This window comes from Passer domesticus, chromosome 11 (assembly GCF_036417665.1).
Source record: "Passer domesticus isolate bPasDom1 chromosome 11, bPasDom1.hap1, whole genome shotgun sequence".
NCBI lineage: Eukaryota > Metazoa > Chordata > Aves > Passeriformes > Passeridae > Passer > Passer domesticus.
In genome coordinates, this window is record NC_087484.1 from 6,412,391 (window position 1) to 6,439,492 (window position 27,102).

Genomic DNA, 27,102 nt, shown 5'->3' on the forward strand with positions numbered 1-27,102 from the left:
ATTTTTTTACTAAATTCATTTCCTCAGATAAAAGCCCAGTTTTCAGTTGTGCAGCCAGGAGGTGAGAAGTTAGAGACTGACAAATTGCAGGGAGGGGAGGACAAGCTCTTTTCATTTGTACCAGTTAGAATTCCCCAGGTACTGTTCATAAATAATTTCCATAATCTAAAATATGTATTGCTTTTGATCAGAAACCTCCAATGTACATGCAGAGCAGACTTTCTTGGTTATTATTCTTACCTCCAGCTCCTTGTATTTGGTGCCTTTTTACAACACAGCTACCTCAGCCCTGCATAGCAAGTTCACTGTGATAAATTCATTTTCCATAGTCATAGTGGTCTTAGGTTTATTCACCACACCACTGTTGCAAGCATCATCCCCACATGGAAAACCCTACCCTGATGCACCTCAAATGAACAGGATGATAGGAAGAAAAGTTGCATTGACTTAGCTAGAGCCAGGTCAAATCACAGCCTCTCACCTTGGCCTCCTTCAAGCTCCTCCAAGGCAAAATGAGGTTTTGAGCCAGGCACACTCTGCAAGGCAAAACCAGGGGCTGTGGAAACCAGAGAGTTCCTGGGGGAATGGTGAAAACACTAGCTCAGCTATAATTACAGATAGCTTGTCTAGGGCAGATATTTGCCATGAAATAAGAGAAAAAATCTGAGTAAATGCCCCAGGATCTGCTCTGTGCTGGATAAAGTGGCCTTGTAACCACTGTGAGTGGCACAGGACCTTCAGAGACTGGTTGGCACAGGTGGTGCCAAGGAGGATGAGTTCATTTGTGTGTTGTGACAGACAGAAAAACTGGATAAAAATTGCCTTCATACAGGAAAAAGACTGAAGGATGGGTCCCATTTTGCTTTTTTAATGGAAAGCTCCCCAGACCTCTCCATGGAGTGTCCTCACAGCTCCATTCCTGCACCCTGTGCTCCCATGGCAAGCATCTCTCCTGCCTGGGTATGGGGTAATATCACTTTGCAAACTTCCTCAAGGGCTTGCAAAATATTGCTGGGATCAAGCTAGCCATGAGAAATGGTCAAGAGAGTAGCACAGAGAGCTTCTGTAGGAACTTGGGGAGCCATAGGGTGCTGCAGCACTCATCCACCCTACATGGTCAGCTAAATTAACAGGGGCTACTAGCCAGGGAGAAATCTCTTTCTGTTTGGCAAACACTATTTTCTGATCACCACTTACAATTTTTGCAAGCTTCTGTAGTGTCACAACTTGGTACCAGTTATGCATTTGAAGACAACCCACTGGAAAAAAAGCTGTTGGCATTCCCTGACATATTTCTGCTCATTAGGTTGCAACAGGTAGCAGGGGACTATGGGAAGAGTGTTTGTTTATGTGTTAAATCTGCAGGTATCCATCTACAAAGTCCTTTATTCATCAGTGATATATCATGCTGCTGTTGAGCACATCCTGTACACACAGATAGATCTTCTTGACAGACTAAGACAGGCAGGATTTGGAGAGAAATTCTGCTTTTTAAAAACAACCTCAAGCAAACTGCCCATATCAGATTCAGTTTCCCTTGTTTATGTTTTTGAGCCCCATCTCCACCATTATCACATTCCTACTGAAACCTTGTGGTTTCAGACTTTGGCAAGTTCTGTTGAAAGATAATTGAAACACATTAAAACCTTTTTCAATGGCTCCTTATTTCATCACAGATCAAGTGAGACTATCTGAAGGATTATTTTCCTTCCCTGCAGCTCTTACCTCTATTATTTTCTTTCCTGTAATGAACCTACTTGGTCTTAGTTTAAACTTTTAACTTTTCACACCCTTTGCACAAAACAGGTTTGGTTTTACTGTGGCAACCACACGTCAAAGGTAGGATCTTTTCTCTGTCTCTAGAGAGAGAAGTCTCCAAACTTCTGCTTCTCTCTCCTTTAAGCAAAGATTGAAACACATGTGGCAGCAAGGATTGTAAGATCCAGTTCCCACAGATGCTGGTGTGAATTGCTTCTGTGTTTATGAGTAGCACTGGACAGAGGAAGCAGATGCAGAGTCAGATCAGCTCTGCTCATCTCCCAGGTGTGGGGTGGATGGCCCTGGATGTGCTCCAGGCACTGGGGCACTCAGCAAATGCTGTCACAACAATGCTGCACTTTTATTCTGTGAACAGCAGTGTGAGGCACCAGCTCCCTTGATGCTCCTTGCACAGAAAGGAGCAGCACTATGAAAGATTATAGCACAACTGGGGAGTATAGAGAAGGTGATAATTTATAATATAACGTCCAGAAATAATGTGTGTTCATCTGTTCCCATAAATGCTGAGACACCCTCAGAGTTTGTCATTTTCTGCACAGCTGTAGTCACTACACAGTCACACACAAAGGCTTTCAGCTGCCAGCACATGTTGACATTTCTGGTTTGGTTTTTTTTTTTGTTAAACTGAGCAAGCATTTGATCAGTGTTCCATTAAGCCAGGCCTAGGAGGTGGCTTTGGCACAGGATGCCCCTGTTGCTGCCGTGTCCAGTGGCTGCAGTCACTGGCGTGGTGCCTGTGCTCAGAGGGGCTCAGTGAGGCAGGCAGCTGCAGGCAAACACTGCAGGGCTGTAAAATTAACACCTGAGTGGTGGGGAGAGCATGAGAGCTAAAAATACTCCCTGCCAAGCTTGGAGCTTGCATTAGGCAGATTTGGTGTCATTTCTTACCCCAGCTCCAGGCTATCTCCTCCCAGCACCCGAGCCAGCCGTGCTCAGCCACTGCCCTGCCAGATTTGGAGTGGTCACTGATGCTCCTTTTTGTGGTTCTCCAAGGGAGCTGGCACACGAGCAGCACAGCTCCAAACCTCTTGGGAAGTGCAAGCAAAGGGCTGATAGGCACTTCCCCACCTTGCTTTCCAGATCTCTCCAGGTAGATCAGCAGCAGACTGGAAGCACTTAAATCCCACTTCCACACAACTCCAAGAGGGTAGGAGCACTGGAGAGAGCAGCAGAGGGAGAATTACCCTGCTACACACCTAAGATAAATACCATTTAATAGGCTAGAGACACTCAGAACTGTGTGCAATGGGCTTTGCCCTCCCAAGAACACTTCATTTAAAGTAGATTTTGTGACTATGGGAGGGCAGACAGGTACTCCCAGTGTATCACACTGAGACTGCTCTCAACCACAGCAGAGAGCTAAGAGTGGTACAAATTCAAGTATAAGCAGCAGGCAAAAACTAAGTTTCATACAGAGAAGAGGTGTAGTCAAAGAGCAATGTGTTAGGGAAGCATTTTGTTTCCTTTCTCTGCAGTGCTGCTGTGCCTGTCATTTAAAATTTTTGAGAGGTGGAGTTAAATTTACAAGCAGCAAGGACATAGGAAAAGTTGATAATAGCCATGGGCTCAGTCTATTGGGATTGATCCTGCCTGTGATTGAGCTGCTTTCCATTAAAAGGCTGACAGCAATGCTGGGTGTTTGATTTACCCTTCCAGTATCAGGATTTTTTACCCAAACCTCCTCTCTGTTCTCTCCAGGCCTGTTAGATTATCTTTCCATACCACTTTTTTCCCCCCTTGATTACTGTAGAAATCCACAACAACATTAGTGTGTAGCAATACACTAATCAAGCAGAAGCAAAAATTTATTGAGCAGTCACAGTGATCACAGTGTCCCAAGGGGATTTCTGATAAGCCAAAAAGGTTTTTTACACAGTTTTAGAGCTCCCAGAAATGAACTTAAGACATTAAAAAAATTCTACAGAGTTGCTAGTCACAGCAGTGCCTGGCAGCCTGCATTGATTTTCCTGAGTGGGTGAACTTTCTTTCCAGAAGTGCTCACCCAAAGTCAGGTTGCTGCAACAGTCCCTGAGGAGATGGTCTCTCAGGAGGGCAAACACTGTCACTGTAGATTACACACAGCTCTCCTCCACCTCAGACCTCTGCAGGCTGCATTCCCATCCCCAGAAAGTCTGGTCTTTTCAACCCATCTGAGGTATTTCTATTTCTCTGACCTGATACCAGTCAATTCACTCATCAAGAGGTTTACAATTCACAAAATCACAGAGTATCCTGAGTTGGAAGGGACCCCCAAGGACCACCCAGCTCTTAGATGACTGGCTTCCCCTCAAGCTAAACATCAAAAGTTCATCAGCTATTAGTTGTTTTAAACAAAGAAGCCAAAATCCTGTTAATGTTTTCCTGGGATTTCACAGGACCTTCTTTAAAGCTGTCACTCATCAGAGTTCATTTAGGCATCTCCAAAGCAGCATGTCCAGGTGTCTCCCCAGCTGACCCACAGGCACATGGGCAGTGCTTGGGCTGGGAGAGGACCCAGCCCCAGCAGGGACAGATCTCACACCCAGATCTGAGCTCAAACCCCACAGGTACCCCGTGGGGCCAGGGGCTGCAGTGAACTGCAGCACTGAAGGGAGGAAGGCAGGCTGGAGCCGCTGACTTCTGTCCAAGAACACCTCCTGCACCTGCAGCTCTGCTGCACTCCCCTCTGGGGTTGCAGTCAGTGCAGGGAAATCATGGAAAACAGATCACTGGGGGACAAGGAATGAGTGGAGCCCATGAAAAACTGGGACCAGGTACCTCCCTGAGAGAACCAGTGCAGAGATCAGTACTGGGCAGCTCCAGCCTCAGCAATCTCAGGTGATCTATGGCTGAAGCCTGGCGTGCGAGGCAGCCAGCCAGCACGGGGAAATCATTTCAGCTCAGGGTTATTTCTATTTTTAACATTTCTGTGCTTATTTCTGCCTTTCAAACAAAATGCACTGCAGACAGCTACCTGTGCACTGGATTGCAGAGGTAACTGGGGTGGTTTCAGGTGCAGGTGAAGCTGCAGGAGGAGGCATTTCTTAAGTGGGAAAAACCAGTGATAACCAAGGAAATCAAATCACTTTTACCCACCTAGTAAATCCCCCTCCAGGCAGTTCTGGGACAAATTAGCAATGGGTTATAAACCCCAGAAGTGTATTAAGAAGCCTACATTCCATCTGATGATTTTCAGGTCAACTCTTAGAGATTGACATAAGAAAATGTTTTATTGGCCAAGTGTAAATATTTCTCCCTCCAATTTTTTAACATTGTTACTCCTGACCAAGGAATAGTTGGCAAATAAAGCAGCTATAAATGCTCTTATTCAGGGGAGAGGGTTCACCCAGGCTGTTACTGCAGACAGCTACGTTGTCGGGAGTAGTTAGCAGTAATGAATAATTAATGAATAAATAATGTATTTGTGTCTCAATACCCCAAGGTCTTTGGGCACCTTCACAGAAAATAATTAAAACAATAGATTACAAATAAGATGACAAGTCCCCAGGCAAGTGGATGTACATAAACCCAGAGTAATGGAAAAACAGAGAGGACGTGGAGGCAGGAGCTCGCAAGTTCTTGTGCTTTGCTCTACAGAGCTCACAGCTCCTGGTGGTGCACTGTGCCCTGCCCTGGCATGAGGAGAAACCAAAAATATCAGCCCAAGCAAGAAATATTCACAAGCATAGACCAGTGCATGACACTATCACTGGCAGAGAGCAGCCCAGCAGCAGGTTATACACAGGTACCTCTGGTCTTTGGGGTAGCCAGAGCCACCCCAAACACAGCCCGAATTGGGAATTCAGGTGAGCAGCCTCTGCTCCCTGCTGTACACAAACACACGGGCTGCTTTTCAAACCCCCTTCACACCCACTTGAACAGCAGGATCTCCTTAGAAAACACAGCAGTCTAAAAGCACCTTTTTCCAAACGACCCAAAGAAAGGTTTGCAGCTATCATTTGAGGAGCCACAGGCATAATATTTAAATAATTCACTGATCTGAATGGTTATGAGGAAAACATGGAATGAGCTAAGTCTTGGGGAGCAGAAGGGGAAATTGGCTGTTTGCAATCTGGAGCACCTCTGTCCTGTCTGTGCAGATGCTCAAAGAAATCTCTTCCCAGATTTTTATTTCTCTCTTGATGGTGCAGTAGAAAGGTTACTGGAATCTACAACCTGATATTATGTACTTTCAGTTATTTGTGGGCATTGTGAAACCAGTATTTCCCCACTGCAGAGAAAGAGCATATTTGTCACTTGTGCCCATATATCCAACCTGCAGCATTACCCCTTTCCACATTACACTCCCTATTGTACAGCAGCTTGGCAAGGCTGCCACTGCACTTCATCTTAGGTGTGAGCAGAAATCCCCCACTGACTTACACTCAGTGATACATCTGAAAAGCCACCCCACAGGTCTGAAGAGAGCTCAGCCTGCCCTATGTGATGGTATGGGTGAGGAAGGTGGCAAAGCCTGCAGAGCTAGGAGATGAGGCAGCTTCCTTCAGCAGTGCCCACAGTTAGTTCAGCTTCAGTTAGTCGGGAAATTTCACCTTGGTTTTCATTGTTTACCTCATTCCATTCCCTATTACATTTGTAATTCTCTCAGTGAAGCTCATCATTTCGTTTCTCCATTGTTTCTGAACTCCTCCCCAGGGCTCAATGCAGCGATGGGGAAAGTGTGAACAGCCTCACGAATTAACACAGCTCTTGCCAGCACCAGTGCTCCCCCAGCTCCCGAGGCAATGACTTTTATAGAGGGGACAGAGCTGTAAGCCTTGGCTGAACACCTGAAAACCTCTGCAGAAAACCAGGAGCCAGATTCCACCTGATCCCACAAAACCTGCCATGTTCATTCAGAGACATTGGGTTGGTGGGAATTGTGTGTCCCAACCTCTGCCTGGGTTTGGGGTTAGAGCTCCCCTGTCCCTGAGCTGGAGGAACCTCAGTGTCCATGTGTCACTCCTTCCTCCCAGGGTGACCCAGCACAGCAAGGTGGGTTACAGAGCCACCCTTCAGCAAAGAAAGCAACTGCTCGAGGTGACACTGCCTCCCTTCCTCCAGAAAAGCTCAGAGTAACGGGAGCAGTTATGTCCCTAGGCACTGCTAACTCCCAAAATTAATTTATAAGAGACTTACTGAACATTTAGAGATGACCTATGAAACCATCTCCAGCGCCAGTGAAGTCGTGGCATGGTGGGGAACACTTTGCCATCAGGTGGAGTTTCCAGCCAGCCTCAGCTCACCCACCTGGATGGAGGATGCTGAGTGCCAGCCACACCTCACTGCCACCAAAGTGAGGATTTAGGAGCACAGCACAGTTCCAGAAAGGCTGCCATGTCCTTACACTTGCCAGAACATAAGCTTGGGGTGCAATAAAGCACATGCTGTTGGGTTTAGAGGTGCTCCCTGTTCATATTTGAATGTTAAAATTATTTTTAAAGAACTGTTTTATGTCCATGGCCTGGAGAATTGGGGTCAGTACATGCTATAGCTCTGAAAGGCATAAATAATTACTGCTTCAGAGCTGTTTAATCCAGCTGCCTCCAATAAGGTTTTTGGTGAGTTTTTGTTGTTGTTTAATTGTTGTTGTGCTGTGCTTTGGTTGGGTTTTTTTCAGTAGATTAAAGGGTTATTTCTGTTGGAAACAGACATCTTGGTAATACTGAAAATGAAATGTCCTAAATCAGAGCCTAGGAATGCATTATTTCACACACTAGCTACTGAATGATGAATTAATAACAGTATCTCAAATACATCTTCCATCAATATGCTTATTCAGATTCCATCAGCATTTAATTAACATAAATTATATGACATTAGGAGGATTCAGGCAGTCATCAAAAAGAACAGTTCTCTTGTAAGCTACTGAAATTCTTGTGGTTTCTGCAAGGCAGCAGTTTTTATTTTTATTTTCCTCTAGAAATTCATCACAAATCAAATGTTTTCACAGCAAATTTAGAGCCGACATTTTCCTGATTTTCTGAGGACGGGATATTAGATCTCTGGCTTTGTTTCAGGTGTTCTAAGTTTTATGCCAAGGACTAGCACTTGTACAAAGGAAGCATTGGCAGCATCTAACTGCAGAGGGACCTTCAGCAGTCCCTATAACTCTACAGTGAGGTGCAGCATCAGTAAACCACACAAGCCACTTTTCATTTAAGCACCTAAAGTCAAGAGAAAATAGTTATGAGTGTCCTAAGAAGACTGGGTTGGTTTTTTAAACTCTCATAACAATATGAAGGTGTTGCTGTTCTGCCTTCAGAAGCGTGCAAGGGAAAGCACAGCCAACCCAGGAATGGGAAAGTTCAGGTGCTGGAAGTGTCAGCCAAGTGACCAGAATGAGGAGGAGAGAAAGAACAGCTGTAGTCCCCCATTGGGCTGAACAGCATCCAAATGCTCATTTGCAAAAAGAAGGGAAGCAAGCACAACAGGCAAGAGTGAAAATACAAGGACATGCAGGCGCCTGATGACAGAAATGGGGATATCAATTTTCTGTGTGCCTTTCTGGGGCTAAGAGAGGGAGATGCCTGCTTTAAGTTATCACAAAGAACTGAAAGTTGGCAGAGTCAAACTAATAAAAACCAATTTGAGTAAAGTATCAACTATAAAAGCTCATTTTGCTGTTGTTTTTATTGTGGCTTGTGCTTCTGTTTAATTGTATTCTTTTGTCCTTAAGTTTTATACAGCGAAAAAAATTAGTCTGAAGAGATGTGACAAAGCAAAATATTTTATCCTGACAGATGTGGTTGTTCTTTAAACTAGGACAGGGGATTGCCAAGAAGTGTCAGCTCCCCAGGCTGTTACTCCAGGGAGGCAGGCAGTGCAGGGCACCAGCAGGGATGCTGCTGTGCAGGCTAGGATGGCAGAGCTGCACGTGCTGCTGGAAGCAGTGCTTTCCAAAACACTGTGAAAGTTTCCTAGGTGTAGTAAAGAGCAGATCCTAGCCCCAGAAATCTTTGGGGGGGTTTGTAACAGGGGGCTGACTCTCCTCTGCATCACATGAAGGAGAAAGAGTGGCAGTATAAGTAAATGGATTCAATGCATACTGCAAGTGGTGGGGAAAAGATGAGCCCTGCATTCCATTACACTGTTCTAGTCCATATAATCCACTCCAAATGACTCAATATAAAGCTCAGTATCCAACAGCTCTCCCTGCTATTGTTATGAGTTGCTGCAGAGTGACAGCACCAAGCACCCTCAGTCCTTCAGCAAGCAGCTGCTCCCTCTCCAAAGCTTCCACAAGGGACCAAAGAGGAAAAGGGAGATAATAACAGAACAAAATGTTCAGGATTAGGCAGCAAGTCAATGTCTGAAGCAGGAATAAAGCCCACCCCAGGTCCTTGCTGCCCCTGCTGTGTGCAGTGGGCTCCACACCTGCCCTGTGGTTCCACTTGATGCAAGATGCTGTGTTGGGACTCCAGCACTAATAACCACAATTTCCACAAGCATTGTGCAGGTCTGTACAGGCTGGGAAATAAACCAGCAAAGGGGAATAGAGTCTTGAACAGGACACTTCTTCCCTGAGGTGGCAGAGATTGTGTGTGCCCAAGGAAAGCCCAGAGAGGCAGTCCTCAGTTTTCAAAGGGTGCCACTTTCACAGCCACACTCAAAGCAGCTGTGGGTATTTGTGGAGCCTCAAAACTCTGCCCACAGAATAAGTCATATTTGGGTTTTCCCATTGAAGAAAATCACTTGACGTGTTTGAGCCTCAGAGGCTCAAAGGGGAACTGCAGGACCATAATTTTTATGTTGCTATTCACTTCCATCCCATCCTTTTTCATATCCACAATTTAAGGGCTCAAGAGAAATTCTTCAAAAACAGTAATAGTGGTCCTTAATCATCCTCCCACCTTAAGATACTATTAAAAACAGGAAAGATGAAACTCTTATCCTTCCTTCATCCCCAGGGCAACAGGTACCAGCTGTATGCTTGCATGACCCACACTCTTTGGGTTCACCTTCACACCACAAAACACTCCCAGAAGCAGAGGGAGCAGCACAGGCAGGGGATTGGGCACCACCAAGGCTCTGGCATTTTTACAATAATGACTGAGATTTTCAAAGGGGAAATAAACTGTCCAAATCTGATTCTAGCTCAGTGTGAATGGGACTCCCAAGCTCTGGGTCATTTTTTTTAAAACATCCAGATCAGAATTAGCAACAAAAGTATTTTCCCTTTTTTATCCCCCCTTTACTTTTGCATTTTCCATTACACAAGTAGGAAGCAATACTGTACTATAACAAGCAGCCAGAGCTAAGCTGAAACACCTCTCCTGCTATAATCCCTCCCTTTCAGTTGTTCATTTCCTTTTCTCATGACATTCTCAAGAGGATTATTAACAATAACTGGGGACAGATATCTTTTCTGTCTCTAACTTTGTAATGGGTAAGTTTTCCCTAGAACATATTACCAATTTTTTTTTTTGCCAGACATCCCCCTGCCATGCCCCACTCCTCAGGAGCAGTGGTATTTCCAGAAATTAAGTTAGCTCCACTAACTGCATTATACCTTCCACTCTTGACAAACCACCCTCCATTGCCTTAATGTTCCCATTATATTTGATACATTGCATCACTGTTCATTTACTATGGCATTTTAACTTAGGTTTAGATTATATATCACTGGTGGAGCACTCTGGGATAAAGGGCAATGAACGTTTTAATTGCCTGATAAATTATTAAGGACACTCCTTTAATTGGGCAACGTGGTGTTTACATCTTTGAAGCAAACACTTATGGAATCTGTATGGGTGCAGATTTGTCTAAACACACAGCCAGCAGCCTCTAGCTCCCCTTGAGAATAATAGTTTTATCAGGCTATTAAAATAAACACCACACAGGATAGATTGTACCAGATGCCAGGGGAGATCAGCAGCTGGAACAAAGAGATGAGGCTCCATCAAAGTCAAAGGAGGTGCATTGACTTACATCAGCCAAGGGACTGCTCTTCCACAGCCAATGGATCTCGCTCAAAGCGAGGTAAAATAGCAAAAACCTACATTTTCCACTGCTTTAGCTAACCTAGTTCATTTGAACTGAAATGGGTCACAGTGTACCCACACAAGGAGTTCAGCAGCAAACCTGACTTCAGAGGGAGCCCAGGGAAAATGCAGCTGGGGAGAAAAAGTGCATATTGTGCTAAACAGAGCCTGCTGTGGCAGAAACCTGAGCTTCTGGCTGCTTCTGCATGCAGGTCAAAAGTAAAACATCCCCTGGAAGGACACAGCCTAGGCAGCCCCTTCCAGCCCACAGAGAAAAGATGGGACAATACAGCTGGGAGGAAGCACAATACTGCTTGGAACCTCTCTGTCCCCAGCTTTTTCTTCTGTCTGTTCATCTCTGTACTTTGAAACTGGGATTTCTTAAAGTTTTGCCACATCTCTTCTTTCCTGAGCTGTGTGAATGTAAAAGTATTTGTTGCATTCTTTCCAGACAGATGCTATGCTTCTTGCTTATTAAAATAGAGAGAAGGGAGCAGATTGTCTAGGATGAAGCTTTATGCTTCTTAGGAGTGTGGAAGAAATGAGCTTTTTAGGATAAGTTAACATTTCAAAGGTGTTGCATATCTATTTGTTATCAGTTTTTGGCAACACAGAGGGCCTGAGCTCAGTCCCTGCATGCAAAATAACACTGTAATGAATTGTACTTTATCTCACTCTGACTTGACCCCTGCAAGTCAAGTTCTGCACAGGTTCAAGGTAAAGAGGTTCCAAGCCTGCAGGGGACAAAGCCACTTTTATTTCTGTGACTTTGCAGTGGCTCCACTTACAGCTGGCTTTGGAGCAGTGTCCCTGTGATTCAGGGCAGTCCATGCTGGGCTAAGGGGCAAACAGTGCACAGATCCTGTGGGGAGGGTGAAGACAGAGGAAATAAACCCATAGCACTGCCTGTTTTAGCAATTTGGGTACAATATCCACTGCTTTCTTTAAAGGGCACAGGCAGACAGTCACAGCAAGGGCAGGTGAGAGTCACAGCACTCGTGTGAGATGAGCTGAAGACAGGCAGCACCTCCACCCTGCAGATGTAATGGGGAGCCTCTGCTGGAGTCCCCTGGTGCACTTTGGGACCTCCTTCTCTCCCTGAAAATGTTTTCACTAGAATTGCAGAGCACTGGGGCAGCTGGCTTTCACTTTACCTAAGGCTTCACTCTCATTCCTCTATGACCAGAGGACAGCAAAGCACTTTGACAATAAAATACATGAACACACATGTGCCTTTACATGCACAACGTATGTACCTAGACACACCACTTTTCCTAAGAAAAGATGGCACTTCAGTCTCCTTTACCTGTCAAGAGGTCACTGTGTTTTGCTGGGGTAGGGACCCACCCTGATGTCAAAAACAAGTGTAGATGGAGAAATTCCTCAGGTTAATGTTTCCAAACAGATCAATGCACAAATGCCTGTGGATTGATTTCCTGGAGCCTCAACCCCACATTAGCTCTTCAGGACAATCCTAATCAGCCATGGATCTATGGAAACAGGATTGAGGCTATTACAGTTTCCTCTCCCACCTTCTCCAATTCTTCTTCTTTTTACTTTCTGCCAGACTCTGGCTGCTTGGGCACCTCCTCCAGTTCTGAACCAAAAAATTCTGCAACCAAAAACATTAGTCTGACTTAGGAAACTGTTGTGAAAAGTCTGAGCAACATCGAAGCAAAAATTCCGCTGAAAAAATTCCACTTGGAGAGAGTTAGTGACAGCTTCTGCAGCCTGTTGCCCGTTCTTTCCCTCTCTGCACATCTTTACAATGAAAACATATCTAGAAGGGTCAGGAGCAGAAGTGTGTCATCTACACTATCTGCAGGGATTAGAAAACTGGTATGAATTATCCCTTTCATTAATTACTTGATCCTACCTAATCCCCAGTAGATGATGCTGACCTCAATAGACCAAATCTAGGTTTCTTGGCCTACACAACCCCTTTACAGTGCTTCCTAGCTCCCACTGCAGAGATGCTTTCTAGCTGTACTACCTCCTTCCTTGCTTTTTCACTTGCTCACAAGTTCCATGGCTCATCCACTGTGAGTCCTGCCAGCTGCTCTGGGCAGACCCCAGCCCTTCTGCACCCCTCAGTGAACTGGGTCTGTGTGCCACACTGCCCCAAGACATTATAAATCCCCCAAAAAGGACAAGGAAATGTCTGATGTGTGTGTCACTCTGAAAATTCAGGGAGATTTACATCCTACTGCACGTAAAACCCCAGAGAGCTGTGGGCTGTTGGACATCCCAGGCCAAACCAACACCAAAATAAGGGCCCAAAACTGCAGCATGAAGGAGGCAGCACTGGCACCAAGCCAGTTCTAAGGGATACCAGCCCTGTGACGTATGCAAATTGATTTTTAAGCTTAGTGGCTACTTATCTCCAACAGCAAAATTACATTCAATTAGGCTTGCTAAATAATTAATGGCAATGCATTTGATGTGGCAGGAAGTTCCAGCAGTGAATCACCAGCGTTTCACATCACAGTGCTGACAGTAACTTGGGCTGTTTCTTACACAGAGACATCTTTCATTGTTTCTTTCGTTGTTTCCACCATCCACACCCAGCCTCACTGTCTCCTCTCACCTAGGGCTTCATTTGAAGGGATAAAAGGCATCTGCAGCCCTGAGGAGAAGGGCTTGGGAGTGTAGATGGACAAGGAGTTCCACATGACCTGGCAATGATTCTCCCCCTCTGTTCTGCTCCCCTGAGACCCCACCTGCAGTGCTGCACCCAGCTCTGGGATCCTCAACATGACAAGGACCTGCTGGAGTGAGCCCAGAGAGATGCTCAGAGGCTGGAGCACTTCTTCTAAGGATACAGCTGAGGGAGTTGGGGTTGCTCAGCCTGGAGAAGAGAAGGCTCTGGGGACACCTCAGAGCTCCTTCCAGTGCCCAAAGGGGGCCTAGAAGGGAGCACAGGGACTTCTGGCAAGGGAACGGAGACATGGAACAGGGAAGAAAGGTGTTAAAATGAAAGAGAACAGGTTTAGAATGGATATTGAGGAGTAATCCTTGACCCCGAGGGAGGTGAGGCCCTGGCACAGGTTGCCCAGAGAAGCTGTGGATGCCTCATCCCTGGAGGTGTACAAGGCCAGGCTGGATGTAGCTCTGAGCAACCTGGGCTAGTGGGAGGTGTCCCTGCCCATGGCAGGGGTTGGATCTTTAAGGTTCCTACCAACCCAAAATATTCTATGAAAAATAATTGTTACTATTGTGGTTTTTAGCTTAAAGCAATTTAACCATACATGGAAGCAGGATTTACTGCTGGATTTTTCTCCAACAATGAAGCTCTGAAAATTTTTTGTAATTAAGTGATGCAGAAACACTATTTAGTCATGCAAATGAAAAGAGAATTAACTGTAAAGCATTCTGAGGACCATGAACTTTTTTTGCCAGAATTCATAGCAAAAGATTTTTATTGTCAATCAAAAGGCACAAACACTTCAAAACTGTCCTTTGTGTGTGTGCATTGTTGGGAGAAGGGCAAACAAGACAGAGTAAACATTTTCTGCAATCTGCAGGATACACAGGGCATCAAATAGGGCTGGAAGGATGAAAAGAGTTTTCTGAGAAGCCTATGAACAGATACATAGAATTACTATTGCAAGCTGAGAGGGAAGAAAATTTTCCATTCATCACTGAGGCACCCCAACCTTTACCAAATCCATTCTTTTGCTATCTCCTTCACAACACCAGAGCAGACTTTCAAAGAAGAAGATTTCAGCAAGCAAGCTACAAAAATTCACTCTGTTCTGCTTTGCAGTCTGAATTATGTTTTCTCTTGATGGTCAGACAAACTGTTTTTCTCCCAGGGCAAACCCATTATCACTCCACTAAAGCCTGGGTAAGCAATCCCAGACTTGGCCCAAGACAGCCAAAACTTAGCTGGCTCCTGGTCTCAGTAACTGTCTGCTTTGGCATTTGAAATCCTTCTCAATAATTGCCTTTTTAAAGACTTGTATTAATACACAGGGAACCTAGAAACACGGGCTGGAGCATGTTGGATTAGAAACTAAGAACCTGCAACTGTGCCTCCTGTTAGCTGGATGGTTTTGTTTATTTGTGCCATCATGTTTTACACCCTCCCCTGCATAGTGGGAAACACGAGCAACAGCAAAGCCACTGGCTCCAGTCCTGCATGGCAGTATATTCCTCTAATTTGGTTTTACACCGTCTTTCAAATGCAGCCTGGCTCCGTGTCTGTTCCCAAAGAACGGGTAATTCCATAAATATGTGGTACCCCCTCCTCAGCTACTCTTTTTATCTGGAAATACCAGGAGCTGGGGCCAGCAGTGCCAGCCTCCAGCTCAGGGCACCCACAGCACTGCCAAGTCAGACTTTTGGGGTTCTACACACACACAGAGGTTTAAATGCCCAGCAGAGGTAGGGAGGGGGGAGATCCACTCCACACTGCACGTGCAGCACTTCCCTCTCTGAACTGCAGCATTTTGTAAACAGTTCAGCAGGCTGTATATAAAATTTGAGCTCTCTATTACCCTAATCTTAGAGATTACTGCAGACTCTCACATTGCTGAGGATCAAAGATGAATAGCCATTTTAACCTGTGCTTCCACCGTGGCTTTTACAACGCGAGATGTAATGACCAGGTGCTCAGCTGGTATAAACTGCTGCAACTTTATTTTCTCTGCTAGCAGTAACAGCCAGTTCACATCGTCCAAGGACTTCTTGCAAGGTTAGTATAAGACAAAGCTGGTGCAGGTCTCACTAAATTCTCTAGCTTTTATTCTTTTTTTTTTGGTTTTTGCTGAGATCTCCACTGATGCAAAACAACTCAGTAAGATATTGTCTCTGCTGCAAACACTTGAGTTTGTTGACACATAAGATCAGCAATAGATACTTTAAAAGAAGAAATACAAAAAACCCTTCCACCATTTCCAGAGTGAAGCTGGCACAGTGGGAGTAAGATGCAGTGGTCCTGCACAGCACATGGCAAGGAAGGAGCACAAGCACTAGTCCCAGGTACAGGCTGTTTCCAAATTCCTGCTTGTCCCTGTATGACACAGCCACAGCTTCAGCCCAGCCAGGGAAACAAGGTCACTGTCATCATAATAGCAAGCAAACATTGAAGCTGTGGGTGTCTCCATGAAACAAACCCTGATGCTCAAGAAATGCCCAACTGGTTGGGGGTGGCTCAACAAGCAGCAGCATCCTCTATAATGAATGAACCAGTTGTACTCTGCACAAAAGCCCCGCAGAATTTGGTTTATCTCTTGGTCTCCAGTTCAGCCTAGAGCTACAACTGTCTGTGAAAGCCAGAGAGGAACCCAGCTCAAAAAGTTTTGAAAGGGAAAACTGTAAAACAAAGCACACAGGTGTTCTGAGAACCAAGTGTTACCTGGATCTCTGGTGGTGGAGCCAGGTGTCTGCAGTGGGGCTCAGGCCCTGCACTGAGAGCAGGCAGCACACATCATGAAAGACTGAACATCAGAGGTTAAAAGATCATTGCAGGAGGAACACACACATTATAAAAGAGTTGGTGAATTAGTCAGAGACTGGCAAAAGACCGGAAAGGCTGGAGAACACTTGAGCACGATGCCGAAAATCCACCAGCCACTGAATGGCTCTGCTGTTTTGCCAGCTAAATGGCTATTCACACCACTAGGACCAAGAGTGACAGCACTAACAAGATTCATCACACAGCATCTACTCTGGACTCAATGAAGAACTGCCCCAATAAAAACCTGCCAGCTCTGCTGATGTATATTATTTTTATTAGAACAGCCTCTCTGATAACCACATTCATTAGGAATTTTAGCAATTCATTTCTTTGTGAAAACTTCTGTGTATGAATTCAGCACAGACAGATGTGAATGGGAGCTTTGGAAAGACAGCATTATACTGATTCAGAGCTATGTTTGTCAGTGGGTGTAGCAAAGAGAAAGGTTTAAAGTAGTTATTTTTCTGCAAAGAACATTTGTGAGTGAAATGGTAAATTACTGAAAAGCCTGGGCTATCACCTGAATTTGTATTTAGCCTCCCACTTAATTCCAAAGTCAGATGCAACATGGGGACACTGAGGCCATCACCTCAGGGTGCAGTAATTAGTATTCTTCACTTTTCATTTTTCCTGACCAAGATCTCCACATATTCCAAATTAGACACCAAACCAAAAGCAAGGAACTTTCCTGATGGCAACTCAGTGAAGTAGGAGCAGGATCCAACATCCCTCCCTCTGAGCTTTCCCACCAAAGCTGTAGAGTCAGGAGATGGCAGGCTTGGCTGTGACAACGAGTGACATTTCCCTGCCAAGACTTGGTGAGCAAGGGTGGGGAGCTGCAATAATTGTCACCTCCCATTTTCTTCCCAATGTGACAGTGCAGAGGCACAAAAGGAACAGTTTTCCCCAGCTGTCCCAGTGGGGGAAAGCAGCCAAACAGTCCCTGGTACATCCCCTGTGTACAGAGACCTCAGAGTGCCTCCCCATTCCCATTCCACAGCCTGTCCAGGACTTGGCTTTGTGATTCCTGCTTTGCACAAGCACAGGGTGAGCTCCAGCCTGCAGCAAAGCAGGGATGGAGAAGAAGCAGCAAAGAAGTCCTTCTGGGTGCAGGACTTCCCAGCAGCATCTGTCCCAGTCAGCAAAGCTGCTCCTCCAGCTCAGACACACATGGTGCACAAAGCAAGGTGTCAGAGGTGACCACGGGGACAAGGTGACACACACCTCTAATGCACCCCTCCACACCACAGGCTGCTCCATCCCCAGGCTGCCCTTAGAAAAGGGCATTTCCAACCTTTTGGGAGCTTTTGGGAATGCCATTCCAAGCATGCAGAGTGAAGAAGTTTCCACACCTGCTCATTCAGCAGCCTAAACCCAGCAAAAATTTAGAGTCCATGCACAGTTTCAGTGTTATCCCCTTGTGCCACAAGATGAAGCTTTCAGCAGCAAGGTCACACAGAAACTCCCAAGTTTGCCATGTAACATCATCTCACTCCCACAACAGTCTGACAGGGCTCTCAGAAAAGGAGCAGCATCTCTTGTTTAAGTCTGTGTGCGTTTATGAATTTCTCAGCTCTCTGTATACACAGAAGATTGCATCATACTTTAAATGGTCAGGAATAGGAAATGCAACAGGCTTTGACTTCTTTTCATCCTCACAGCAGAGACATTCACTGTGGTGGTGAGGGTCTAAAATCTACCTAGTTCTGCTGCTAAACTAGGGATATAATTAAATGTAGAGGCACACACTGTGTTTGTAAGCCATGAGCCATCAGTCTGACTGTTCCCCAGTCTCTACCAAAAGCCACAGGTCAACTCCCAGCCCCTCCTTTTCCCTGGACAGGGCTGAGGAGATGAACATGCATGAAACAGCAGTAAGGTATGCTGGAAAACTAACATTTCAGGCCAGTAAATCCATCCTCTTTAACCTGTGAAGAAACGGGTTTAACCTTGGGATGGTATTAACACAAATCTCACGGTATGGGCAAACAGCAACTTAACTTTAGTGAAATATTTTTATCCCTAGATGGCCAGTCTTGCTAAGTGATATGTCTAATTCTCCAGAGGGACAAAGACCAGAAAAATCTGCAGTATGTTGTTATTGCAACAGACAGATGAGGAAAATCCCCACACAGACCCAAGAGCCCATCCCATGCAAGGCGACACAAATGATGTCAGAGGTAGCAAGTGCCACAGTTCATTTAACCAAAATTCTGCTGGAACAGCAGGAATAAGGGCTGACAGACGTGCTCTCCTAACAAAAAGTTCATCGTGGCCTCTGTGGAAATGAGGTGCCCTTCCCTGCACCAGCTGGTAAATGTGAAGAGACAAGGGGAGCAGGCAGAGCAGAATTCTGATTGCATGGAGCTGGGTTGGACAGGGGTGCTACATCCAACTTCACTCTAATACTTCAAAGTCCTTCAGAGGCATTTTTAAACAAAAGGCTAAAATGCAAATCTCAGCTCTTGCCAGCTAGAGAAGAATTTTCTACAGCAGCCTCTGAAACATTAGGCACGTTATTATTAACGTTGTGAGAGAAGTGGACATTAATTAATGCTGAATTGCAAAGAAATTCCAGTAGTATCACATATTTCACTCCTGCTGCTGCAGCAATGAACTCATTATGAATAAAGAAATTAAAAACATATATCAGAGGGCACAATTAATGGTCTTCCCCTTATTATTAACTGTGAGCAACTTATACCACCAGACTAGAATAAACGAGGAGGAACGTATCTCAGCTTTTGTTACAGGATAAGATCACAGCCCAAGGCACATCCTTTGCTGAGAACAAAGTGTTTATCAAGTGACTTCAAAGATACTCACTGTGACCTTGAGCCAAACACTTTATATCTGCCAACCAGCAGGTTTTCTATCTACAAAACAGTAACAGCAGCTCTTACCTCCTGCAAATTCAAAGTTTGGGGTGTGAGGTCCTCTTTTCTTCTCTGTCCTTGCACAGGGGATTCTGTAATAGTTGTGAAGACCCTTAAGACTCCTTCAGCCACAGCAAGGGGACAGTGAAATTACAGCTCAAGGTGACCTGTGTGGCATTTAGGAGCAGCCCTGCTGGAGGAGGAGCTGGGGTAACCAGAAACACTTGGACAGGGTGGCAGAGAGCACTGAGAAGCCCAGAAATGGGTGATTACAGCCAAGCAGGGGAAAATTGGGCTCCAAGAGTCCGAGGTGAGCCAAGACCAGCTGAAGTGGGTGAAGCAGATCCAGCAGGATAGGGTCAGTAGATCAAAACTCTGCTGCCAGGAGGGGAGGTGACACTTTTCTTGTGAAGGTGTAGGATTGCACAGTCATCCCTGGAGAGGAGCACCAAAGCCACGGCTGCAGAAAGTCACTGATGCTCCAAGGACACCCGAGAGCAGCCCAGCTCCACAGCAGACCTGCCCAGGGACACCAGCTCTGCTCCTGAGCATTTGCCCATTCCCAAGACATCTGTCACCTTGCACATTAACCCAGGCTGACATTCAGCCAGGCACAGCTGCAGCTGCTGTGAACCTTCCCTGCAAGTTCCCATGCCAGATACTTATTTCAGTACTTCTTGCTTTCATATCTCTACTATTTTTACTATTTCCATCAGTCTTTTTGTCTTGAACTGAACAGTTTGCCTTCACATTATTTCCATCATTGCTCTGCCCATATCCAATACGTGTGTCAGTGACGGCAAAATTCCATGAAGCTTAACTAAATCCATGTTTTCTGGTAAACAATAGCAGCGTGTCCCCCTGTTCAAAGAAAATTATGAGAGATTTATTAATGTAGCATCAAGTGAATTTCTGTTTTATGTAATTATGCATTGAATTTAAAAAGAGATGTCATGCAGGCAATCTTTAGAGTCATAATAGACAATCTGTAAGAAAGAACAAAGGAAAATAATGTTAATAAAACATTATGCCCTAAGCAAGAAATAGGCTTCATATATCAAACATGAGTAAAGATAGTTATTTGATGTAAAATGGAGGTGTGACCTTGCTGCAGAAGTGTTCATTACCTAACACTGCAACAAGCAAATTAATGGATTTTGGAATGGTGCAAATAGCAGTAATAATAATAGTCATTTTGGTTTCTGGCATTTGCTTGCTGACAGCCAGATTTAGCACCAAGTGGTTTGTGTATTTTTTTTTATTTTTTTTTTATGAAAGGGATTGCAAATAGAATTCCACATAGCCTTAAAGACACTACAGAGGCATGTGTCTAGTGCAAGGGTACTGATGAGTAATCAAGGCTTTACAAATCCTTATATGCCAAGCAGTGGAACCCAAAAACAAAAGGCTGGCTGCCAGAAGAGGATGTGCTTTACACAAGGACACAGGTACACGTAGTACTCTCAAGTACCCTGACATTCCAATCCCTGCATGGGAAGGTGATGTTTATGGTTACTATGGAAATTACAATTTCACATGCATTTTGCACCTGATAAATGGTGATAAACAATTAGTCTGTTGATGCTGTTTGAGGGAACTGCAGCACTGCTGGGAGGTGTAGAATTGTCAGGTTGAAACATCCTCCTCCCTGCAGAGAGTCCCTTCCTAAGTGACAAAGGTCCCTTGCTAAGTGACAAAGTGAATTGCCTCCTCCAGTAGGTCCCAGTTCAGTTCTGGCCCTCCTGGGCTGGACTGTTGCTGTCCAGAGCCCTGCTAGCCAACAGGGCACCACCCCAAATCGTCAGCCAGAAACTCCATCTTCAGCAGCTGCTGGAGAAGGTTTGCCCTTCCCACCCCCTCAGCCTGTCTGCAGAGCACCAGGAGCAGGCCACAAGAATAATGTGCTATTCCAGGTGAAAATTTACTGCAAGAGTGACTGCTGCTCCTGGAGGAGCTGGACAGATAGGGAAAAGCTGATGGCACTGCAGCGATAGAGACAGCACTGAAGCACACTGCCCCAGCTGAAGGATGTGCTGCCAAAATTTACCAAAGGGAGCAGGAAACACTGCACAGGGGGTTTTACCCCATTAAACCTCACAGAACCTAAACTGGGCTTTAGGAGCCACTTGTGATGGAGCAAGTATTCTGTGTGGACCTGGCAGGATTGCCTTTGTTTTTCAACAAAGATCACAAATAGATTTCTAAAACACTTTGATGTGTTTAAAACGGTGAAGTTACTAGGCAAGTAGGTACAATAAAAGAAACATCTCTGCAAATGGAAAACCCCCGAGCATATATGCCTTTCTAAATGCTATTGGAATTTAAAGCTCTGATAATTGCTTTGTAATGTAAGCAATTGCATTATGAGCATGAACACCACAGCCCATGCATCACCACTTTCAGCTCTGCCTTCAGTCATTTCCCTCAAAATACACTCTGATTGCAATAGGCTAAAATCTAACTCATGGCAAGCACTAAAGAGAGTTCATTCAATGGACAAATCTTGTTTTTCTGAGGTTATCTGCTCAAGACTGGGAGAGGAGGAAGCCCTGCACTGTGGGGCAAGGCTGGGCACCAGCTCCAGTGCTGCCAGCTGGGAGCCTGTCCTGGCATGGCAAAAGAGCTCCAGTAACATTTCCAGAGGGCACCAAACACTTTTAGGTGTCTACACCGTGATTTATTAGAGACCACTACAACAAGGCAACTTTTCTAACATAGAAAATGTCCCTCCTCAAAGTGAAACAAATTACAATGGAGAAGGCTGAAAACAAACCTGGCTGCACCTTTGCAATCTGTTGTTTCATTCAGACTTGCTCTGAATTTAGCAGCCTCACGGGCTGCCTCTAAAATATATTTAGTCAGCCCTGAGTTCTATGCATTTCCCATTGCCCATCACCACCCAGGCTGATGTCCAGCTGCCCACAAAGCCTCCTTTCTCCAGGGGCAGCTGCCAGGGCAGACACAAGGATCTGCCTTCCTCCCCTCCACCTCTTCTGTGGACTAGAATACACAGTAAATCACAAAAAAAACCACCCAGCTGCATCAGGGAGGGAATGAAATGAGAAGGGAAATTGCCTGAAGGTGCAGGAAAGGCTGGATTTGGTACATGGGATCAGCAGCTCCCCAAAGCTGGAGTAGGATCTCCATGGTGCTGGGCTATAGGTGACCAGCCTGTTGCTGGTGGGTCCTCCCATGAGTTTGTTGCTATGCTTTACAAAGAATTTGGGCTGAAGCTGTGTGGTGGGTGCCTGCTGCTGGCTTTCTGGAGTGAAAGTTTCACAAAATAGCATCACAGTTTGTGAGCAGTGGCCTGGAGAGGAAATGCTGTGTTTTCTCTGTGTTAAGGGCTCTGAAGCATTTAATTGAAAATCTTTAGCAACCTTGTACTTAGGAAGAGGAGCTGGGAATTTGACAGCAGATTTTTGGTGTCAAATGTGTGCCTTTTGCTATTTCTGGGGAGAAAAAAAAAAAAAAAAAAAGAAAACCAAGCCAAACTGGCCAAATTGTGACCTATCCAGCTTTGCAAATACTTGTAAAGACCTGCTCAGACATGGGTGCCAAATTCTGCAGTCAGGCTTGCTCCCAGATGTTCTTACCCACCAAATCCCAAGAGGGGAAACTTCCTCTCCCAAGTCCTCGAGTCTGGGGACAAAAGCAAAAACTCCTTTTCCCCCTGTCCTTCCAGAAGAGCCATCCCAAGTGCATCCCACAGCTCTGAGCTTCCTGCTGGGTGCTCAGGACTGGGAATGCCCCACCAGAACTGGGGAGGTTACAAGGGCTGCACTGTCCTGCCACAGATCCCAGCACCACCAGGGATCATGGAGCACCCACCCTTGGGACAGGAATCTGTTTTAAGCACTCCTGTCCCCGTGTCCCAGACCTTTTGGCTGCAGTTGCAGTGTTACCACTTCTGAGAGTGCTGCAAATTTCTGTACTTTCAGTTCCTCAATTACATTGATTATCACATTAAACATTCCTGGTACTACAGGAACAAACTAAAAATAATAAGCTTGTATCTTCCTAATACAAATGAAACCCATTTGTACTACTAAAAGTGTAGCAGGTTCATTGTTTCACAGTAATGAAGCTTTCATCTCAAGAGACTCAATTCGTAAAAAATACTTGCCAAGGCTTTGCACGTTTTCTTTTTTTTTTAAACTGCCATTAACAGTCCTTTAAGTTCATATCTTATTCAGCATTAGACCAACAACTGAAATAAAAGAGAAGAGACACAGAAAAGCAGAAAAAACCACAATCACCTCTGGTGACAGGGACCCCACATCACCCTCAGCCAGGGTCAGTGCCCACCCAGGCTGAAGGCACTGTGCACCTTCCCCTGCTATAAATAGCTGCAGACACCTTCGTTCCACTTCCCAAAATAGAGACACATTGTAGAGGAGATAGGAAGAGCACAACACTGTACATAAGCTCTGTTTTTATATCTATAAATGTCAATTTGTAACCAAACCCAGGCAGGGTGGGCAATAGCCCAGCTGAGGAGATGCTGTCTGCAGGGAAGCCAAGGGAAGGATGCAGGCACCAGGTGGGGGGTGAGGAACCAGCAGGTTTTGATGCTTTTCCACTTCTCCCCATGACATGGCCCAAGACACAACACTGCCATTAAAACATATCACATAAAAATTGAGATCTGGCTGCTCCAGAGGTTCAGCAAAGGTAAAGAGTCCGATCTGCTTCAGGTCTGCTGGTTGTCTCCATAGGTCAGGTCTGGCTTTGAGGGAGCATCTCCTGCTCCAGAAGAGTTTGGGGGAGGGCTGGGCATGGCACCCAGGCTCTGCTCTGAGGCTCCCCCAGGGGAGATGAGCCCCTGCTACCCCTGGGTAAAACAAAAGTGATCCTGCTCCTCCCAGTCTGGTGGCTTCTGGTGACAGAATGGCACTGAGTGGCAGTGCTGCTGGACCTGACCTCTCTCCATCCTTCTCTCCTTGAGGGGATCCTGGAGATGAAGCCAGCCAGGACATGCCTGCAGACATCCCTCCCATCAGGGGCTCCATCTGCTTCCCTCCCACCTAGAGGCACAGGCTCACAGACCTGGTAGCAGCAAAGGCTTCCAAGCTTCAGGAAGGAAATTTAAAGGCAGGAGAGAGGTGGAGGAGAGGCTTTCCCTTGTAATTTCTCTTCAAGCCTGAAACAGCAGTACCTGACCCCACACAGCAAGGTCCCACCTGCCCATGCCAAGCCTCAGCACCCACAGTGGCAGCAGGAGAGCAGGGAGGGGAAGGATGAGCATCAATATCCCCTTTTCCTCCTGAGTGATGTGGAAGTCAGGCCTTGCTTATCAGAACTTTGATTATCTAAAAACTCATCCCTTAACCAGAATGAGGTCGTGTTCCTGACATGTTCAATTGCATCAAAAATCAGCTTGAATATATCAGCCCTCATTTATCAGAACCAGTTTATTGTCACTCATATTCCTTAATAAGTGTAGGTCTGAGCACTCTTGGCTTTGCTGGTATGGGCAGCACATTTACAGTCAAGCTTTTTCCTGCTAAAATTAAAGACCCTGAAACCACAGGTCTGAATCTAAGCAGGGCTGGATCAGCAGAGTGCTCCAGGTGCTGGAACTCCCCTGCTCAGATATTAGAGGGGCCACACCACCTAATGGGAACACAGATTTTGTCCCAAATTTCTGACATCCATGGAGTATGGTCTCCTTACTGCCAGAGCTGCCTGGAAGAGCCACACTCCAACTGCTGGTGCTTCCCAGGGCTGGGCAAGCTTTCACAATGAGCTCAAAACCCTCTCACAGGAATGGAAAAACATCTCACGGATTTGGTGCTTTCTTGCTGTTTGTAGTGATGATTCAGAGGAATTAGTGCCATGGAACATAAGGCAAGTGAGGAAATACAGAGAGGGATGTGGGTTGCCAGTGTCTGCCTTGTGAACCTGCCTTGCTATTCATCCTCTGCTCACTTCTGCCAAGGGGTGCTGGGAGGGCATTGCAAGAGAAATCTAGGGCTGATATTAATTCCTGATCTATCTGGGAAAAAGGACTGGAAGCAGTTTGGTTCCACTCATTTAGAATTTGATGTCCCCTTCACTCAGTGCCACAGAAAGCCCACCCAGAGCAGGACAGTCCTGCTGGCACAGACAGCATGCACAGGGAGCTGGAGCTCTCTGCCTGTAGGTGCACCAGACATGCACAACATGAACAGTCACCTCCAGTCCAAAACCATTCCCTCATCCCTGAGGAACCCCAGGCAAATCTCACCACAGAGCTTCCTGGCATCCTTCTCTTACACTGGCTTTCTGAGCACACTCACTATTTCAAACACAGAGTGTTCTTAGCCTCCTTAGCCTTGGATCAACTTTTCCAGCAATACTGATTCCTAGGGAAAAAAAAATCTTCAGTGAGCACCTTCCCTGCAGCCTGAGCAAGCTCCAGAGCCCAGGCAGCACTTTGCTATGTGTGAGGAGGGGGTCAGGCAGCAGGGGCTCGTTACCAGAGCCAGAGGGCAACCAGGCAGCATCAAAGACACCAGGCACACCTCCTGCAGAAAGTCACCCCGTCTCTGAATCTTTGTACTTGGCAATCAGTCCCACACAGGGCAGAAATCTGGCTTATTAAAGCATGAACTGCTGAGCCCCTCGTTAAATGCCAACCTCATCTTCTCCTGGGGGATTATTTACCCTGCAGATGGGGTTACTGACCCCGGAGCAGCAAAAAGGATTTCTAGCAGAGATGAGGCAATTGGGGCACATTTGCCATCCGTAGGGTAATACCATGCTGTCTCACAGAGAGGCTGCTTCCCACACACATCAGAAAATATCCAGTGTGCACACAAGGCATATGTTTCTGTATAAGGTATCTATATAGTGTACCTCCTCTTTCTGCTTTCACTGTGTTTTATCTTTAAATTGGGAGAGCTTTTTAGTAGCAAATCATCAGAGAGGAACTGCTAGTTACCAAGGAGATTCTCTGATGAATCAGAGACTGACTGTTATAAGACCTAGACAGGCGGTAGCTTCTTAATTTGCGAGACCTTACATTTTAAACAGGGGGAAAAAAGATCCTCTCACAACTAACTGTGGACCTCACCAGCAAAAGCTGCTTTTCTTTTTGCCACAGAAGCAAACAACAGGAGCGCAGCATGGGAAAGCAGTGAGCAGCCGGAGACGAGCGGGAGCGCCTCTCCAGCACGCTCTTGACTCAGAAAAGCAAACACCACCCAAGGACGAAGTGGTCCGATGGAGGTGACTGAGGCAAAGGCTGGGAAGCCCCTGATTTCACACCAGCACGGGCAAGGGCACGCAGGGATGAGCGAGCACTGGAGAAGGAGCCGCACGCCTGCTCCTGCACAGCCCTGACACTTTGGGAAGCAGAAGGTGCCCAGCCAGCGAGGTCTGCCTGGCCACGGGCTCAGCACAGCCCTGGGACTGCCCCAGCCCTGATCTCCTCTTGCTGCCTGACTCCTGCAGCTTTCTTCCCAGGAGCAGGTGAGAGGGATGAGCTTTGCCAAATGACAGAGAAGGCACCGACTCCACACGGAGCGTCCTGCCCTCATGGAAATGGCCATCATGCCCCGGCAGAGTCACGGCAGCCAAGGATGCGCAGGCAGAGCGGATTTCAAGAAGAGCTTTTATAAATGTGGGGAGAACAAGGAGCTTCGTGAAATAAAGTTTGGAGAGAGAAAGCTCGGCTTTTTTTGGGTTGACTTTATTCAGAGGGTCTTCACACCCACTTCCTTCTGACAGCTTGTTTCTGTGTAGTTGCTGAATTCTGGTGCTTTGCCTCTATTTAAAAACCAAAAGTAATTAAAACTTCCTGGGAACTGTGAAAGCAGCAAGAAATACTTGGACACATTGAGAGACGAGATATTTGGAAGCCTTCTGCTGGTAGATAGGCTGTTTTCCCAAAGGTGGCAGCTACAGAAGTTCGTAGATGAGAGGGAAAATCTCCCTGTCGCATCCCATTGAAATCTCCATTTTAGGCACTGCCGCTCCTCTGCTGCTCAGGTAAATCTGATTCTTATGGGGGGAAGCTGCTGGATAGGCCAAGGCATTT

At 46.0% G+C, this 27,102-nt stretch overlaps 1 protein-coding gene across 9 annotated transcripts in view; it reads left to right on the forward strand.

Annotated features, from left to right (window-relative positions):
- Positions 1-27,102, forward strand: part of LOC135278667 (calcium-activated potassium channel subunit beta-2) — a 136,640-nt gene that overhangs the window by 58,579 nt on the left and 50,959 nt on the right. The window contains exon 1 of one of the 9 annotated variants that reach the window (XM_064385305.1): positions 26,022-27,053. The exons of 5 other annotated variants lie outside the window; for them this stretch is intronic. Coding sequence is in view for 2 of the 4 variants with exons in the window: in XM_064385306.1 (XP_064241376.1) it covers positions 26,980-27,053 (74 nt within the window). In the remaining 2 variants the exon portion in view is untranslated. Of the gene's footprint in view, positions 1-26,021; positions 27,054-27,102 lie in introns of those variants that run through there. 3 more of the 9 variants (XM_064385306.1, XM_064385302.1, XM_064385304.1) reach the window with 3 other exon arrangements.